Source organism: Lampetra planeri, chromosome 19 (assembly GCF_965212315.1).
Source record: "Lampetra planeri chromosome 19, kcLamPlan1.2.h2, whole genome shotgun sequence".
NCBI classification, from domain to species: Eukaryota; Metazoa; Chordata; class Hyperoartia; order Petromyzontiformes; family Petromyzontidae; genus Lampetra; species Lampetra planeri.
This window is the reverse complement of record NC_136125.1, coordinates 3,433,820-3,452,579: the sequence shown is the minus strand read 5'-3', so window position 1 is coordinate 3,452,579 and position 18,760 is coordinate 3,433,820. Positions and strand designations below refer to the sequence as shown.

Here is an 18,760-nt window from a genome sequence, read left to right as displayed (position 1 = left end):
GATTCTCGAAGTTGCCTCCGCGACCTTTATTACATTGGTGTCAGCACCTCAAGAAAGCACCTCAAGAAAAGAAACCCACCAGACCCTCTATCGGAAGAAGATGACGATGCGGACGGAGATGAGCTGCTGGGAGCAACAGGACCGCTGCCGCCATCTGCCGCCCTCCCCGACGCCGCGCAGAAACGACAGGCGTGCGCGGAGACGTCTCCAGCTGCGGACGAGGGGTGGCGTCGAGTGGCGGACCAGATAGAGTCTCTCCGGGCGGTGATGCTCAACCTCGTGACAGTGGTCGCATCGTCCGCCGCCCTGGGTCGGCCTCGTGCGACGCATCCGAGTGCGGACGACCTTGATCTCCAGCGGGTGACTGCGTCCGCCATTGCACCTGCTGTGGAGGGGGATGCCGCCATCTTGGGCGGGGCCGCTGCCACGCTGCCGGCGGCCGCCATCTTGGCGGAGCCGCGTGCTGCACGGGTGGCGGGAACGGACACACCCAAGGCCTCCGCCAGTAGCCGCAGCCATCGCCTTCCTCAAATTAAAGATTTCGTCGCTGGAGGCGACTGGAGCGCATTCACGTGGCGATTCGAGTCCGCCTTCCAATCTGTGCGGTGGACGGAGTCAGAAGCGCTGGAGGCTCTACCTACGCTGTTGGACGACGTGTCCTTAGCCGTTTTCCGCTCCATCCCGGCGAGTAGGAAGAAGACGCAACGGGACGCCTTCGCTGAAATGGTGGTATTTTACGAGCCACCCATCAGCTGCTCATAGTAAATTTATGCAGCGACGTTGAGGACCGGAAGAATCACCTTTGGCGTACCGCGGTGCGCTATTAGCGCTCGCTATGGCCGCCTACCCCGAGTCCTCCGCTGATCTCCTAGATCCTCTCATCCTTGCAAGGATGATTGAACTATCCCAGGAATTAAACATCTCGCTACCGGTGTGCGGCCACGAGCCACTGACGTCTCGTTGGGCTGCGCGCTGTTTAGACGCCAAATTCAACCTCAGATGCTGGGACCAAATGGTGGCATAGACGGGAGACCCCAAGAAAGACGGTCAACCGTTGGGATGGGCTCCGCGCCGTGTCGTCCACATCCCTGACAACTCCAGCGACGACGATTTGATTGTTGCCGCTCCTCGCTGGGTCCCGCAACGCCGGCGGGACGTGCAGCACGACGGGGCCGGACGCCCACGGGCGGGGCCCGAGGCGACCGACCGCCGGGCGGCCGCCACATGTTTCAAGTGTGGCTGACGGGGCCATTTCGCCCGCGATTGTCGGCGCCGATTCCGATCTCCTCAGCTCCCATCGGGCCTCTCTCCATCTCTTCCACTGGACGCAGATCCATGGCACCCTCGGGCAAGTCGGCACACATCGGACACCCGGCAGGTCCAAACACCTCACGCATCCACTCGCACCCCTGGTTGTATTTCTGATGTTAATTGTGGGCCAGCTGGGTCGGTGCCGCACACGGTTACTCAGTGGAAAAAATTGGCTCGGAGGGTGGTGGCAGCCGCAATGGGGTCCTCCACGGTACCAGGTACTATTGAAGGGGTTGATGTGCGTATTTTGGTTGATACCGGTGTGTGATTTTTCATCTTCTATCCATCCCTACGTCGCGGATCCGACCGACTGATGATGCATGCATTGCTGCTAATGGGGGTAGCATGGGTATCCTGGGACGAGTGGATGTACGCATTGCTATAGGGAATATCACTGCGTCAGGGCCGGTTCTGATTTCGCGTTCGTTGGCTGTTCCATGCTTGTTGGGCACCGATTTTCTTCGCCGGATGCCCGTTAAAATCCTTGTTGATCAGGGTTGTTTAGAAATGCCTGGGGGTAGTAGGATGTCCTTCTTGCCGTCCCTGTTGGGCCGGTCACCCCCAGGGAACACCGTTAACGCGATTGTTGATGTCACCTCGGGTTCACAGATGCTCATCCCGCTGCGTTACCGGAAGCGGTTGGAGGCCGTGGACGGGGTGGCGGGTGTGTTATTGTCCCCGTCGTACTCCGTGGCTAAAGCCTTCTCCCTTGTTGCGGCTCAAACTATCGTTCGGCCTGGGCAAGCCCCGTTCTTACAAGTGTTGAATGGGGGCCAGGACCGAGTTGTCGCTCCGGCTGGTGCGGTATTGGCCCATGCCACTACCGATTTCACTAGCTTTGATGGCGGCCAACCGAGAGTAATGGCCGCTGGCGTGTCACGGCCCACTTATTCGGACGATCGATGGATCGCCGAATTGTGCCGTGAGAATACGTCTTTGTCATCTACGCAATGGAACGCCTTGCATTCACTATTGTCGAAATACGCCGACGTCTTCAGTAAAGATGATTTTGATTTGGGCCACACCTCCCTCTTGTCACACCATATCGACACCGGTGCGGCAGGACCGATTTGTATGCACCCGCACCGCATGAGCCCTGCGGAAAGGGAACACATGCGTGGCGCGGTGGACAACATGTTGGCGGCCGATATCATTTCGCCGTCCAACAGTCCTTGGGGCGCACCGGTGGTGTTGGTTAAAAAGAAGAATGGCGGGATGAGGTTCTGTGTGGATTTTCGCCGATTGAATAAAATATCCGTGGTGGATGCATACCCCCTGCCACGGATGGACGATTTGTTAGACGCCTTGTCGGGGGCGAATTTTTTTTTTACTCTTGACCTGTCGTCGGGTTTTTGGCAGCTCCCCCTCGATGATGTGTCCAGACCGAAAACGGCGTTCCGCACGCCGCAAGGCTTGTTTGAATTTAACCGCCTACCCATAGGCTTCAATGCCGCACCGGCGACGTTCCAACGTCTGATGGAACTGGTACTAGCAGGGCTGCAGTGGGAAACGTGCCTCATAAATTTGGACGATATTATTGTGTTCAGTTGCACCTTCGAGGAACACCTTCAACGGCTGGGGGTTGTCTTTCAGAGGATGTAATTGGCTGACCTCAAATTTAAACCGAAAAAATGCCATCTATTGCAATGTTCTGTCCGTTACCTCGGACACATCGTCAGCTCTGACGGTGTGTCCACTGACCCTCACAAAACGTCATGTGTTCGTGAGTGGCCGATGCCCACTTCAGTGGGCGACGTGCGGCGGTTCATAGGCTTCGCATCCTACTATCGCCAGTTTGTTACGCATTTCGCGATGCTGGCAAAGCCTCTGCATGTCCTGACAGGAAAGAATCAAAAATTTAAATGGGGCCCAGAAGAGGAGCGTGCTTTTCAGTCTCTCCGGGATCACTTGGCCACCGCTCCGACACTTGACTACCCTGATTTTTCCCAGCCATTCATCCTGGACACGGATGCTAGCGACATCGGCATCGGGGCCGTTTTGTCGCAACAGAAATACGGGGTTGAGCGAGTGGTGGCATACGGCAGCAGGGTTTTGTCTCCTGTCGAAACGCGCTATTGCGTGACTCACCAGGAATGGCTGGCGATCGTCCATTTTGTCTGCCAGTACTGGCCATACCTGTATGGGAGGAAATTCCTTGTGCGCACTGACCACGCTGCCTTGCAATACTCATTAAAATTGGAACAACCATCCGGTCAATTGGCTCGATGGTTGGAATTGTTGCAGGAATTTTCCTTCAATATCACATACCGTAAAGGTACTCGCCACGGCAATGCAGATGCTCTTTCCAGATTTCCCTTGACCGCTCCCTGTGTCTGTCTGACGGGTACGGACTGCTGTGCAGCGCTGCCTACTCCGCCCTGTCCAGTTTTGGGTGCGATGTCGAAGGATGATGTCCGGGGTACGCCCGTTGGGGCCAACGGGACGCTGCATTTGCCACACTCGGTGTGGCTGCGTGAACAAAGGGCTGATGCCTCTTTGGCTCCACTGTGGGATCTGGTCAGGAAACCGAGATCTCACTTGTCGGGGTGGAAATGGCAGTTGTTTACTGACCAGGCTGGGTTGCTGATGTGTACGGATGGGTTGTCGGACCGTTCACGCCTGGTTGTGCCTTCATCCTTTCGCCATGATCTGATCCGCGCGCTGCACGCCGACATGCATCAGCATGTCGGCGTGCTGAAGACATTGCTCGCGATGCAGCAAGATTTCTTTTGGCCAGGCATGACGGCGGATATCACCAGCTTTATCCGGTCATGCCAAGATTGTGCGAGGCGGAAACCGTCATGCCAAAATTATGTTCCGCCCTTGCGATCGATCGAGGTATCTCGTATCAATGAGCTGGTAGCTCTAGGTATCCTCAGCCCGTTCCCTCCGTCCGCTAGGGGCAATAAGTACCTCTTGGTCCGGGTCAAATATTTTTCTCGTTGGCCCATGGCCTGGCCTCTACCCGACCAAATGGCCTCATCCATCACCGAGGCTTTCTTGAATGGATATGTAATGGATAAGGGAGCGCCAGAGAAGTTGCTCACAGATCAAGGACGTAACTTCTCTTCTAAATTGCTCCGAGACGTTTGCGCTGCATTGGGTACGAAGAAAATCCGCACTTCCCCTTACCACCCGCAGACGGATGGCATGGTGGAACGATTTAACCGCACCCTTTCGGCCATGCTTTGTCACACAGTGAGCGAAAAGCAGACCGACTGGGACTTACACATACCTGGCGTCCTATCGGCGTACCGCATGGTCCCGCACGCGTCCACAGGGTATTCGCCATTTTTTCTCATGTATGGGCAAGAAAAATTGCCCCCGAGTGATGTGCAACTTGGTGCGGCGGGAAAGGAACCTTCCCCTTCCTTGCCCGACCACGTGCGGGACTCGCTTCGACGGGTTACGGAGGCGCGGGAGGTCGCCAGGAGTGCAACGGCCCATACGCAGGCACGGAACGAAAGGTACGCACGTCAATCGCGACGTGACATGCCTTGGTCGGTGGGCGATGTAGCGTGGCTCCATTGCCCTCAGGTGCCTGTGGGTATGTCCCCTAAACTGCACAGGCCTTGGTGGGGGCCTGTGAGGTTAACGGAAGTTTGGAATCCCCAGAGTATTCGCATCCAGTACGGAAACGTCGTTGGTATGTTCACTCGTCGCGTCTCAAACCGTATTTTGATCCACGCATTGGCCCTTCATCCCCACTTGCTGACCTGCCGGGGTCTGACGTGCCGGATGTGCCACTTGCCTCGCCAATTGATCCCCAGCGGGGTCGTGTTCTACCCCCCGCAGACACACAGGTCCTGAAGAACATCGAGGCCCCTGACGACCTACCTCCAGTGACGCCTGTTCCATCTACGGAGGATGCCGAAACCACTCCTTCTCCGCTGCACCCCCCCTTTTGAACAGTCGGCGAGGCAACCACGCTCCATGGAGGGAGAGGGACCGGCGTCGCGTACGCGATCAAAGTCCCTCCCGTTTCGCTAACACCGTTGCCATTGCTGTCTGTCGCCCTGTGGTTACCGCGCTACAGGGGCGCCTTAATGTTGTTCTTCCATCGCACATCGTTTCGTGCCCTGAAAAGTTTTAATTCATCTGTGCATTGTTTAGCGCCCTAGTCACCTTACCTTGTTACGCGTCATGGACGCCCTAAACGTTAATCACAGGAATCGGCCCATCACCCTTTTTCCCAGCCGAGACGGCTGGCTTTTTACACCAATGTTCAATCGCGTGTCGTTAACTCGAGCGAGCAATACTCTCCCGTGGAACATGGGAGGGCGAGCGTGGCAGTCCGGAGCATTCGCGCATCACTGTCCCAGCTGGTTCCAGTAACCATCTCTGTGTGCATGTGTAATGTGAGGGTACACCTGGGTGATTAAGTGGTCACACTTGATTGATAATGATTGACTCTACCGGTCCCGACCCATAACCAATGGGGAGAAGAGTAGGGGCGTGGCCCTGACGTAATGCAAAGGGTACACCTGGAAGGAGATGATTGGCTCTGCTGGCTTCAGCCACAGCCAATGGGGGGACGAGTTAGGGGCGTGGTCCTGAGACCGTGGGATGGGATCTGGAAGGTTCCAGGGCGGTTGCCCAGGATAGGCTGAGAGGCACCACGTGAGCCAGGGATTAAAAGGGGTGGAGACGGACAACACGTGGTCAGAGCTGGAACGAACGAAGGACGGAGCCACGCTGGAGCGCGGGGTCCAGAGACTGCCACGTGGCCGCGACAGTCATCTCTCTCACTCTCTATCCCTCCCTCTCACGCTGTCTGCCAACAGCGTAAAGGAGCCAGATAACAGAGGAGCCCGTACGATGAGAGATGTGGAAGAAAGCTAATAAAGAACACTGATTCCAGAAGTTGCCTCCGCGACCTTTATTACACATGCACGTGCATCAGGGCTTGTGAATTTGTCCGTGTCTCTCTGTTTATGTCTGATGGAAAATAAGTGCACAGGTATAAAGTGGCAAGCAGACTGCTTTCATGAAATCTGATAGGTGCTGGGGATGGTGTGTGGCGTGGACAGGGCGAGCCAACTCGATGGTGAATTGCCAAAGCCGAGGACAAGCAATTGAGTGGATAACAGTTTAACTTGTGCCTAATTTGTCATACGTGTTCAATTAAAATTTGGAAGGATGTGATTCATGCACAAGTGATAATGGTGAACAGATGAAGCACATGCATCACCATCTCACTACTGACATTATTGCAAAACCACTCAAGTAATTGCCTTTGATTCATTCATATTATTTGTGCACTCTGCACGATGCATATTACCTGTGTAATGAGAGAGCGCCATCCAGTGGGGGCCAGAGGGTAACTGGATACAGGCACTATTATGTAATCGGCATCCAATCCTAAGAGAGAATAACATCTGGGCCAAAGGTGACGGGAGGAGTCGAGAGAGATGCTTCGGGAACCATCAGGAAGGTTCCACGAGGGGGCGTGGCTAGAGGCGGAGCCTAGCTCCGCCGGGGGAAATATAAGCAGGGGCAGGGGAGGACTCGTGGTTGGTGTGGGAAGCCTGGATTCCGGACTGCGTCGCTGCTCTTCATCTCCTCTCTTCGCTACCGACCACGTGGCGGGTTCCCCAGTGAAGCTCGCCTCTTCTCTCCGGCATGCCGCCAGACAACGGCGAGACCGGGGGAGCGGAGCGAACCTCGCTGATGGCCCGGAAAGAGACGCTTCGTCCATGGTGTTGCGAGAGGGAAATTACCCGGAGAGGAAAGGAGAGGAGCTGTGCAGTGCTACAGTTAATAAAGAAGCACCCTTGCAACAATCGCTGTGGAAGTCAGTTATTACACCTGTATGCCACATTCTTCCTTTTATCCGAGCATTCACGAAATGTGGGCAAATACTTTCTATTATCCCAGGACAACACTTTGTTAAAACCATACAAAACAAGAATGAGGCATAGATCAGAGTTTGTTTTTATTTACGTGTATAAATATCCTAACATTACAACAAATGTTACGAAAACAATGTTTGGACAAGCTGGCAATCACATTCTCATAGCGACATGTATCTACTGTACTTACATTCAAAATAAATGGGATGAACATTTATTGAAACTACATGCAAATAAATTAAAGGCTCAAATGACAACATATGCTCATCTATACACACCGCATGCTGAGCAAGCCAACAGTATACAGGTATAAAGTAACGATACAAACAAAAGATAAATGTCAATATCGCAACATTCAATGAAAGTAATTCCTTAACTTATTGACGTCAACGTAGAATTTAGCTAACGATATCGTCTATGTAAACACTTGACACACTTGTAACGCCGTACACAGGGCTATGTATATTCAAGCAATGACTGATATAAAAACCACCAGCTGCAAAGTAAAGAAGCGAGAGGACACTTCGAACAAGATGGAAATGTGTGTGACCCGGCATTATGAAACATGACATTGGAAACATAAGTTCGTCTTGTTTTGATTCAAATACACAACTTCATGGCAATATTGGTCAGTCACCTAAGCAACGATTCCAGTGTATGTGTGGCACGTGTGGGTTGAGTGTGGGGTGGCAACTGCAGGAGAAAGCGTTACCGGCAGTCTTTCCCACGGGTTGTGTAAAATAGATTCCTGAGGTTAACACTAGAGCCACCTGATATCCACAGAGAATATTCGAAGCGCATGATTTATGTAGTCATATTTTTTTATCCACGTGTCCAGATGCATGTTTGTAGCTAGATTTCAAGTGGAGCAAATGTAAAAAATTTGCGTGCTTGCTGGATTTACCTGCTTAGGTGTTTTTTGCTTTTATCTAGAAAAAATATATTATTTTTAAAATATTTATTTTGCAGTGATTAATTGTTCTCTGAGAATTTCATCTGGCTCTAGTTGTCACTAATGCCGTTGGTATATGTGGCACAGTAAGGCAGCGGTTTTCAACTCAAGTCCCCCCAACCTCGTCACCTAGAATGCAGTCTAACAACAAACAACAACGCGTTGACCAATGTGACAATCTTCCTGGAGGTAGAAAGTAAAGGTCGATCCTGCACATACTGTGAACGCCACAATCGAGAAGGCAATCGTTTCAATGGGCATCAATCTGCCAGATGGGTCACAAGTAGTGAGGCTACCCACACTTTACGACAAGAAAATTACCATTCGTCAGAGAGAGTTGTACGGTACTCTGTTTTGAAAAGCATGGTTTTGCGATCGGGCTGCGGTGTGGAGAAAATTCTTCCCTCGAGCAAATCGCCACGCAAATACTGCGGGCATCCTCGACTTCAACCCATGAAACAGCCAGCGGCAGTACTCGCCGAAGGCTCGAGCGAAGAACTACTCATCATGCAGCCTCTCCTCGAGAAAACCAAACTCGCCTTACAAGTGGCCGCAAAAACCCCACGCGTTAAAATTAAGTTGCTTTCATATTGCTGGCTGGACGGTGTGCTCCAAATATATCGACGCCGTTATATATATCGTTACGGATCGGGGAACAAAATAGGTTGATGTGCACGGCGTATTGCTGTTGGTAGGCAAACACGACACGCTGGACTGCGTGGCAGCGTCAAGGGGACTGTAGCTGAGAACCATGGTCATTGAGGGGCCATGGGGACTGAGACGCAAACATGCATGTGGCACCTGTAGGCACAAGGAGCCATCCTTGAGGTTTTAACAGGGCCCTGGCATCAATGTTCTGCCAGGACCAAGTCATATACTTACCCTTATAACTTTTGAGGCCTGAACGGTTGGAGTTGTAAACACATTTAAAAACATAAACGCGATTCCGTTTATAATGAAAAATAAAAAAAATACTGGATATACTGTATATAATCTTAGTTTGATAAACTTAAGTAACCTTGCTCAAATACACCATGGCTGTATTTAAAATAATAGTGTTGGCACCTCCCAAAAGTGACTCAAGCATAAAATATTGAAAGTCCACGTTTACATGCAGAAGACGTTTTCCTTGGTAGTGGGTGCTTTGTAGTCCGACATACACATTGTTCACAAGCAAATAACACCAAGATTACCCCAACTGAATTCAGATATATATAAATGGGGGGAGACTATCCGTCGCTATGTGAAACTGGATAAAAGTCAGAGGTGGAATTGGAAACCCTTGAGCACTTTATTTAACTCTCTTGTTAATGATGTTACAATGATGTTGTTAAATACGATATTGGGGTATTTGAAACAGAAATACACAATACAATGTTGTGCCCCCTATAAGACCGAGATCACAGGGACCGTTAAGTCAAAACCATTTAAAACTATTATGACAGTTTGCGAAATTGATTAGGGGCTGTCCATAAATGACGTCACGCGATCTGACGATTTTTGCCCCCCCCCCTGTCATACGGCATCACAAAAAGTCAGACCGCCCCTCAAATATGACGTCACAACGCTCTGCCCCCCCCCCCCCAAAGAAAATAAAACATGCTTCAAATCACCATTGGTACCTCATTTGCCAGTAACAAATATGACAGTACATACATTATCAGAGTTATGTTTTTTGTTTGCATTATGAATGCAGGTATTGTGGTCTATGCAAACATGACTCCTCGTAAAAAAGGTGTCAGTTTTGTTGCCAGATAAAGGGTAAAAAACCAATTATCAGAGGTGTGGACTCGAGTCATGTGACTTGGACTCGAGTCAGACTCGAGTCATGAATTTGATGACTTGCGACTCGACTTGGACTTGCATAACAATGACTTTGTCCCACCTATGAGATGTGGACTCGAGTCATGTGACTTGGACTCGAGTCAGACTCGAGTCATGAATTTGATGACTTGCGACTCGACTTGGACTTGCATAACAATGACTTTGTCCCACCTCTGCCAATTATCATGCTTCAAATCGCTTTAAACTATTGTCATTGTAGTGCCTATTTAATATGGCGCTGCACTCTGACGTTGTAGGAGAAAACATTTTTTTATTTAATTAAGTAGAAAGTGTTGTCTATATTTAAAGTTGCGCATTTTGATATAACGTCACATTTCTTAACCCCCCCCCCCACCTTGTCACACATCGTCACAAATGTCTGACCCCCCCCCCAGGTGCGTGACGTCATTCATGGACGGCCCCAAAGTCAAAACCATTTAAAACTATTACGACAGTTTGCGTAATTGATTACACTACTTTCCTGTGATGAGTACAAGTGGGACGCAGAAATAACCAGCACACACTCCCTGTGCCTCTCTTTCGCACGAGTAGTTGTTGACAAACTGCTTCACGGTGAATGCAATTATCCTGCCGTCACCCTCCGCCCTCACACCCAGCCTCCCTTGTCCACTGCCACCTGTGTGCACTGCTTTACCCCCCCCCCCCCCCGTGGCTCCAAAAAAAACACCAACGCGTGCGACGCATGGCGAGGGAGTGGACAGGAGGGCGGCATTGCGGGACCACTACTAAACCAAGCGACGCAGAAAAACACGACGAGCAAAACTCGGGAGGCCAAGCCGCAAACGTCAAGCAGCGCCGCGCACAACAAACACCAGCGCTGCGTGTTGGTAAACTACAAAAGGGCTTGACTCATTTGAAGCTGTTGGGATTCAGAGGATCCTTGTGGTGAGTCCCAGCTCATGAAGCAATACCATTTTTATCCAGACGCTACCTGATATAAAAAAAGAAAGTCTGCCTGCAGACTCTTGTGTGTTTTTGGCGAGCGAAACAGGGGTCCGGCCGAGCTGTTATTGTGAATCGATGCATTGCGATTGTAGAGTTCTGCACCCGGCAGGCCGTTCCGTGGCTGGCTGGTGGGGGAGTGCATATTGCGCAAGAGGCAACGGTCATCTCAATCCCCCTCCTCTGACTATTATACAAACCACATGACAGAAAGCAACACTGGCGGTGAGCGCAGACCATGTGCGGTCTACACGGACAGCGTGGAGGCTGTATTACTAACAAATGAATTAACTCCATGATTTGAATTGTTCATTTCACACACCCCCCACCCACCCCATTTCTTTTGTCTGTTTGACTTCATTGAAAACTGTAGGTCACGCAGGTTCAAGAAGCGGGGGCTTTAAGAGGGGCCTGCTATTTCTGGCTGAGCGTGCGATCTAAACGTCCGCGGTGATGAAACGGAACACAGTTTTGGTCTGCCGGTCCTGTATGTGGAAAAGCATTCGTTTTACTCGAAAACTCCAGACGATCTTAAGACACCACACAGTGAGCACAACACCACCGCAAAAAAAGAGACATCCGCAGCCGTCCTGCATGTACCGCAACAAGCTACAATATATCCTGTCTGCTTAGCAGTCAGTTTAAGTGGAGAGAGGGTATTTTCTAGATTTCACACACACACACAATATGTTCTACTGGTGGAGGCCATTTAAAAAACTGATTTTGTTCAATTCAAAACCCCCTCTATATTACACAAGTGATTAAAATGTATCATCAGTGGCCGCGTTCGGAGCATCTCATTGCTTTCGCTCGGCTGTCTACAAAGTATTCGAGCAAACGCAGGGTCGCGTACAGAATGTGTATTTAAGCGAGCGACTAGTTGCAACTCGGGTTGCTGCTATTTCATTTTTCACGATGCAATATTAATTGTAACGGTTTGACTATTGTGATGTCAGTATCCAATAACTTTGCAATTGTATTTCACAATTGTATTTTCTATTTATGTTTTGCTATACTCCCAGTGCGAATAAAGATTAGTAAAAAATTTTTTCCGAAACTTCAGTTCACTGCACATTAGCCTGCCGTAACTTATCTAATCATTACGACCATAGATCTATCATGCTCATAACACACGTGATGGGTTACAAAATAATTAATTACACGAACCATGCGAATGATGAGGCCATATAACCTCCATGCTAATCAGTTATTCTGGAATACATTTTGCAAAGGACCGATGTCATGGTTAACAGCAATTTACATAGATGTTTTATTTAAAAAATTATTGCACTTGTTCAATATTTAGTTTTGACATACACTTAATAAAAAACGTGCACCGATTAATTATCACGTTCATCAATTTTGTTTACAAAATGGACGATGCAATCATCGTAGGGTCTTACGTCGCACAATATCACAGTATCGGCATACTGCAGAAACCCGAGTTGCAGCCCGTTCGCACGCGAGTCCCTTTAGCGGGAGACTGCAACGCATCTCATAAAGTGCAGACAGCGGGTGCAGCCACGTTTGGGTCACTCCGAGAAGCGGCTTGTTGCTCTTTACACACAAAGTTCTCTCCTGGGCGGCGATGTTCACCTTCGTGAGGAGGAGCGAGCGTGCTCCGAAAGTTACTCCTGTGTTCACGATCAACTCCCCTCGGCCGAAAACGGTGAGTTATACCACAAAGCACAGTTAAGTGGTAGCCCAAGGTTTGCACTGAAAATAGCAGTGACCTAATGTACATGAGGGCAAGAACTCGCATCAGGGAAAGCCAGAGAAGACCTGCACATGGCAACAAAGCACTATTATGCAAATTTGGTTGCCAATTGAATGAATTGCTTAAGAGTTTGTGGAGTTTAAGAAAAAACGGAATGAGAACGTATTGAACCAATGACACGTGGAGTCGCCAACTAAATGTAGCACCCCTATATTGCCTCGGCTGCGCTCGATATTTCTATGTTCCCTGTTTTGTACCTGAAAGAATCTCGTTACATTATCTCAGTCCACTTGGCTCATAATCTCTTGGGATTGTGAAATGTGAAGTCAACAATGGTTGTCCTCGGGAAAGACTGGCATGACATGGCCATAAGGCAAATGCCGAATTTCCACCATGACCTCAAGGCTACAAACTGTTTCTTAAGCAAGCAGAGATGTTTATACTGTGAAGCCAACCTGGTAAGGCTCATTGAGCTATATCGCTCTTTTACAGAAGTGACCTGGCCACAGCCACAAATGATAGCTCAACAAAGTAGTTTATCAAGTGGAAACGTATAACGCACGTTTCTCCAATTTTTACTTTACAATCTCTAAAGGAGAGTCAAGTTAATCAACGGTTGCCATGCAACTCGGAATTGTTATTTTGTCCCCCCAAACTAGAACTTCGCATGAACAGGAAGTCGTACAGAATTCAAGGGTTTCCTGGGAAATTTCACCCGATATTGCAATGCGACTCCCGGTCTGTTTTGTGAGTCACGCATCTCACCTAAGCTTTAACAACAGCAACAAAAGCCCTGCACAAAAGCCAGTCCCCTTAGGGCATTGGTAGTAAACCAAAAAAATATTGCTGCTTTCCCAAGAATTTCTATCGGATGTGGTGCAGGGCCAGATGTTTCGAGTGTCGGGGTAAAACTATTTTTTTATATCACAATACGTTGTCAGTATCGTGCACGGCGGGAAAAAACTCACGTTATGAAAATCTACACGTTTAAAATAAATGCACTGTAATTGGATTGTCGTTTAAAAAACAGATTTTCTCCATCATATGAAAATAATTACCTACTTTTACAGTTCCATTAAGACATCTTCAAATTTACTTTTTCGTTTTAACGTTTCAGTCTACTGTGGCCAGACACTGCAATGGAACAATGTCAATACAAATTAATATTGGTAAAACTGCCACCATTTCATTAACTGTTTGTACCCTTTACAAGGCATACAACTATTCTGAATGCATTCATTTAAGTTTCCATTTCCTATATTATTATGAGTGCTCCCCTGATTTAGTTACTCACCATTCGAGTTTATGCAGAAATGCAGTTTCTTCCACGCGAGCCATACAATAGCTCTCGAAAATGCGAATCTGAACGATGCACAAGATTGCGGCGCATTATTTATTTGAGCCTGGGCAGGTGACTTCCCACCCAACTTTTAAGAGCTAGGAACTGCGCCCATTAAAACCAGATGCACAAACATGTATTTTCACGTTTAGTGACACCAATAAGCCTGTAGTCCACACGGACATTGCAGTTTCACATTTGAGCGATATGGCCTGTAGAGTAATGCCAGTATGCAGACTACTGGGCCATGTGGCCTGCAGTGCCAAACCGGCTGCCCACCTCTCGCTCCCACACAACCACCTCACCTATTGCGTGAACACCTAACCTTCAGCCCCTCCAAACCAACATTCTGCCAGTGCCGCCGCCGCCACCACCACAACCTCGCATTATAGATGACAACCGTGTGGTTTCTAGGGTGTTGGTACACGACCTCTGTGGAAATGTGTATGGCGGTGGTATATCACCAATTTGTACAGGGTTTGGACCCATGTGTATACGATGGTAAAATGTATAAATGGAGTGGTACATTACCTATGTGTGTGTGGGTAGCATATTAACTATACGTATGGGGTTTTTCATGGGAGATTTACATGGGGTGCGCAATGGCCTGTGCAGTTTGGGGTCTAGGTCTATCTATGCATGTTTAACTTCTTTCCCACCGTACTTAGCCAACCGTGCTAATCAAGACAATACAGGAGGTACATTTTCAAATGCAGTAATTATCCTGTCCTTCAGAAGGCCATTCTATTTGCCAATTTGTGAACATGAAAAAAAAATCGCAATATTTTTCATGACATTGCTGCTTCCCATTACTGGAATTAAATAAGCAAATATATACCTCTATTTGTATGTGGAACTTCTTTTGCATCATACGTAGCGGTATGCAAGTTGCGTGCTGATACCCTGTATCAAGATGGAATATAAAAAAGTATTTTCACACTATCAAGGAATTATCATAACTAAACCATGGGCAACGTTTAACTATGTTTTACTTTACAGAGAGAGCAACCTCCTCTGGATGTGAGTGTGCCTTTAAGTGCTGCAACCGTTGGTCTTTAGCCAATGGAGTTTTTGCAGATTTTGACAGCAACATTCAACGCTGCGCAATTCTTTTTAGCCGATTTTGTACAACGTTATGCATTCACCCAAAGAAAAGTAACTTAACATGAGATCATTTTATTTATCGTGACTGCAATTTCTCACCGATATCACAAATGAATGTGAGTTTGCTGGATGCAATGGTTTGATTTTTAGCACAACTGTCGGCTCGTATGCTTGTTATGAAATAACTTGATTTGGTTGTGACAGTTCCCAAATCAATCAGCAATTGACAATTTTTTCCACGAAATAGAATTTGTCCCTTTGTAGCACAGTTTTGACCCTTAACAAAGAAATCTCATTCCCAACGCAATCGCTGTAGAACTCAGCTTTGTAAGACGTGTTGGAGAACTTAATTTGCCATGACCGTCACACAAGCACATGGCAAAATAAGAGCGAGTGCAACACAAGTACGCGGTGCAGCCAGGACTTATTTGCACTTGTTGGGCTGCAATGATCATATCTGCATCATGATATCTGGCAGGCAGCGCTGGAGTTACAACATTCGACTCGCAACGAGAGGGTTGCGAGTTTAAATCAGTTAGGGGTCGAGTTATCCAACTTGTGTCGATCGTATGATTTAAGCGAACGGTGGTTGTTCTATGAATATGCTTGTTATTGCCACATGACTGTGTAAGTTTTTGTGGCTCAGGGCTGAAAAAACCAATCTGATTTCTGCACCATTGCTCGTTTGAATAGCAAGACGTGTTGATTTGACCTCACTAGAGTCCAATGTAGCCACAGCGTGCTTGGCTGTCTGGTTTACTAGCTGCCTTATTTTAAACGATAGGAACAGAGGACACGTTTGTTGTGTGAAGGGACAAGGGTTCAATCCATGGAACAACCACACAATGGGGGACTTTGGGTGCATTTCCAATTAACTGAAAACCAAGGCATTACATCTTTTACTGTCTCATCATTGATCATAGTCAGTGGAGATTACTGCAGCATTCCGTCCATAAATTTGCATCACGATACCAATATAAATCCAGATTTGTATAGAGCCAACACCCTAAGTCACTCTAGTATGGCAGATCAGGCATGATTTATAAAAAGGTTCGTTACTTCATTTTATAATTCAGGAATCTGCTCATAACTTCATAAAAAAGGGAAATCGGCTTTTATCCAAGGAACTAGCTTGCAAACCAAGTGTATTAGTCTTCTCAAACCAAATTTAAATTGTTAGGTTCCGACTAAATTTGCCCCACATTCTCAACTTTTGGCGACATTCAACAGTGGGCTGTAGTAGGGTTTCAAAATGTGTTTTTATAAAAGGATCTGATGTGTCAATTACAGACATTCGCATACTATGATTCGCTGCTTTGTAATACCCATTTTACCCTTGCATCAGTGGGTCAGGTGAGCTGTGTGTACAGGGCTGCAAAGTACAGAGATTGTGAGTCCCATCTGTAACACAATGAAGTAAGTAATTACTCCTAATCACCCCACCTTTTAAATCAAATTCTACACATTCATTACCACTTAAATGTGTCCCATCAAAACAAGAGCTTAAACGCCATCATAACTCCACCGGTATGCAATGAGCCCACATTTAACACGTGACCAATTCCAACCCACCACACGCAACTGCAATAATTGCACGGGCTTGGCTTGGCAAGCTGAATGTACCGCAGCTGCTTTAAGATGAAATCGCAGCAGGCGAAAATGAGAGCAACGCAAGCCTTCGGAAAAAAATTGCTGCATAAAATGTAATTCCAACACTTATAGCGTCATCTTGAGATACTCTTTCTGCAGGACTGTTTATTCACAGCACATATTTTCGCAAGAGTTGAGATACATCACACATGCAGTCAACGTTCAACGAGTGTCATGTCCACAGCACTTCCTGGCTGCATTTTCTCTTAGAAAGAGTGAGGCATGGAATAGAAAAAAATATGCTTCACATTGCATAAAGACAATTTTGTCACTTGAAGCCCCCCTCCTCTGTGTTCAATGCTCGTATTTAATTGTGCCAGAGCTTGCCACGAGAGGCGATACAAAGCACACCTAAACACACGTTTAAATTAGACGCATACTGGATTGTCAAAGAGACACGGATGTGTTTGTGTGTGTGTATCTCTTTTAGTGTGTATATGTAATGTGACGATTATCTGAACCGGTCCTGGGCCTCCCCTAGGCCGACTCAGCCTTAAATGAGTTCCAAGTGTGGTGTGTAAACATCATCACTGGGAAGACAAAAGCGGCAGGGCGTGGTGTTGGCCACCAACCCCCTCATGTTCCGTGCCGGCCTTGATAGGTGCTCGCTAACAGCACTTGCCACAAGTCTGTTAAGGCTATACGGGGGATCTTTGTATGTAATGTTGCCTGGTCTTCCCTTATGTTGACTCAGCCTAAGTTGACTCGTGCTATGTGCCGACATCGGCTACGGGGACACGAAAGCCAAGTGCGATGCTGGCCACGGCACCTTATTTTTCAAAAATGTATCAATCGGCCTTACCACGTGCGTGTGTGCATATTACTATTACACTAAAAAAAAACGCACACAAAATCCACGGCTGTTACTTTGAGCATCTGCGTTAAAACTACTGTACATGTGTGCGAGAGTTTATTGCATAAATAAGTGTCACATAGACTATGTCCAGCATCTGATCTTGTACATCGAGGATGTGTTTGTGTAGGTCAGTTGGGTGCAGACTCAAGTGCGTGTGATTTGTGATGTCTCTTGTTAGCCGAGTCCTGTGTTCTCAACGTTGCGTAGTTTTGCATTCCGTTTCAATTTGTCCCATTCATTAATCACAATGACCATCTAAGACAATCGGGAGATCAGTCCAATCCCTATCAGACCAATGTGTTAGCTAACAGAGGCATATCTACTGGAGCTGTACAGCCCATGCTTTATTTTTTCATTGCACCTGAATGTTTTATCTATACAGATACTTACACACACATGTACACATTTACAAACATATATATACACACACACACAACTATATACAGATATATACAATTCTTGTGTACATAAAGAGCACTCTATTGCCTACGAAGTAACAGATAAAACGGTACATTTATTATTCAACCAACCGAACTAGCAAATACCTGCTCTCTGCATAATCAAGAAAACTATAGAGCCACTTAAGATCAGTAGGCATCGATGGTTGGGTACGGCAAGTGACCATTAGTGAACTTGGTGATGCCCATTGGAGAATTCAGTATCCAGGAGGTGATCTGATTGCCCCTGCCTAGTCACCGAAAGGCATTGTTTTTCCCTCCCACCAGTGTTCTGCATAAGTACAACGCAGTCATGTTACCAAACTAGACGCCGTGCCCAGCGACTACATCATGGCTATTTGCATAAGGGTGAGGAAGCACTGATGTGCCTGGCGTGCAGCAATCCGACACCGGTCCCGCGGAGGCGACTGCTGCCTCATCACATGTTCGTGCGCGATGCAGTCTTGCCTATTGCGCACGTGTGCGGGTCATGAGTATGAGGATGCGGCGAATCGCCACCAGCCTCTCCACGAGCCTCGTCATCGACGTGATGGACATCTGGGCTCGGATGTCCAGCGGCAGCACGGCCAGCATCCACCAGCACCAGCTGGGTCCGTCGGGGCCCAGCTTCGGTCAACATAAAAGACACACACGTATGCACAAAGATACCATGTTTAGCCACACATTTCTAAGAGTGGTGATTTGTCGGTAGTAGCTGTCAAGGCTTGCTACTGCGTGGGGTTTTCTCAGATGTA

General features: G+C 47.9%; 1 protein-coding gene across 1 annotated transcript in view; it reads right to left on the bottom strand.

Annotated features, from left to right (window-relative positions):
- Window positions 1-7,233: 7,233 nt before the first annotated feature.
- Window positions 7,234-18,760, bottom strand: part of LOC144723965 (LON peptidase N-terminal domain and RING finger protein 3-like) — a 96,111-nt gene continuing 84,584 nt past the window's right edge. Inside the window, exon 12 of the mRNA XM_078602768.1 lies at window positions 7,234-18,632. Within this exon, the coding sequence (XP_078458894.1) occupies window positions 18,474-18,632 (159 nt within the window). The 3' untranslated portion in view covers window positions 7,234-18,473. The remainder of the gene's footprint in view (window positions 18,633-18,760) is intronic.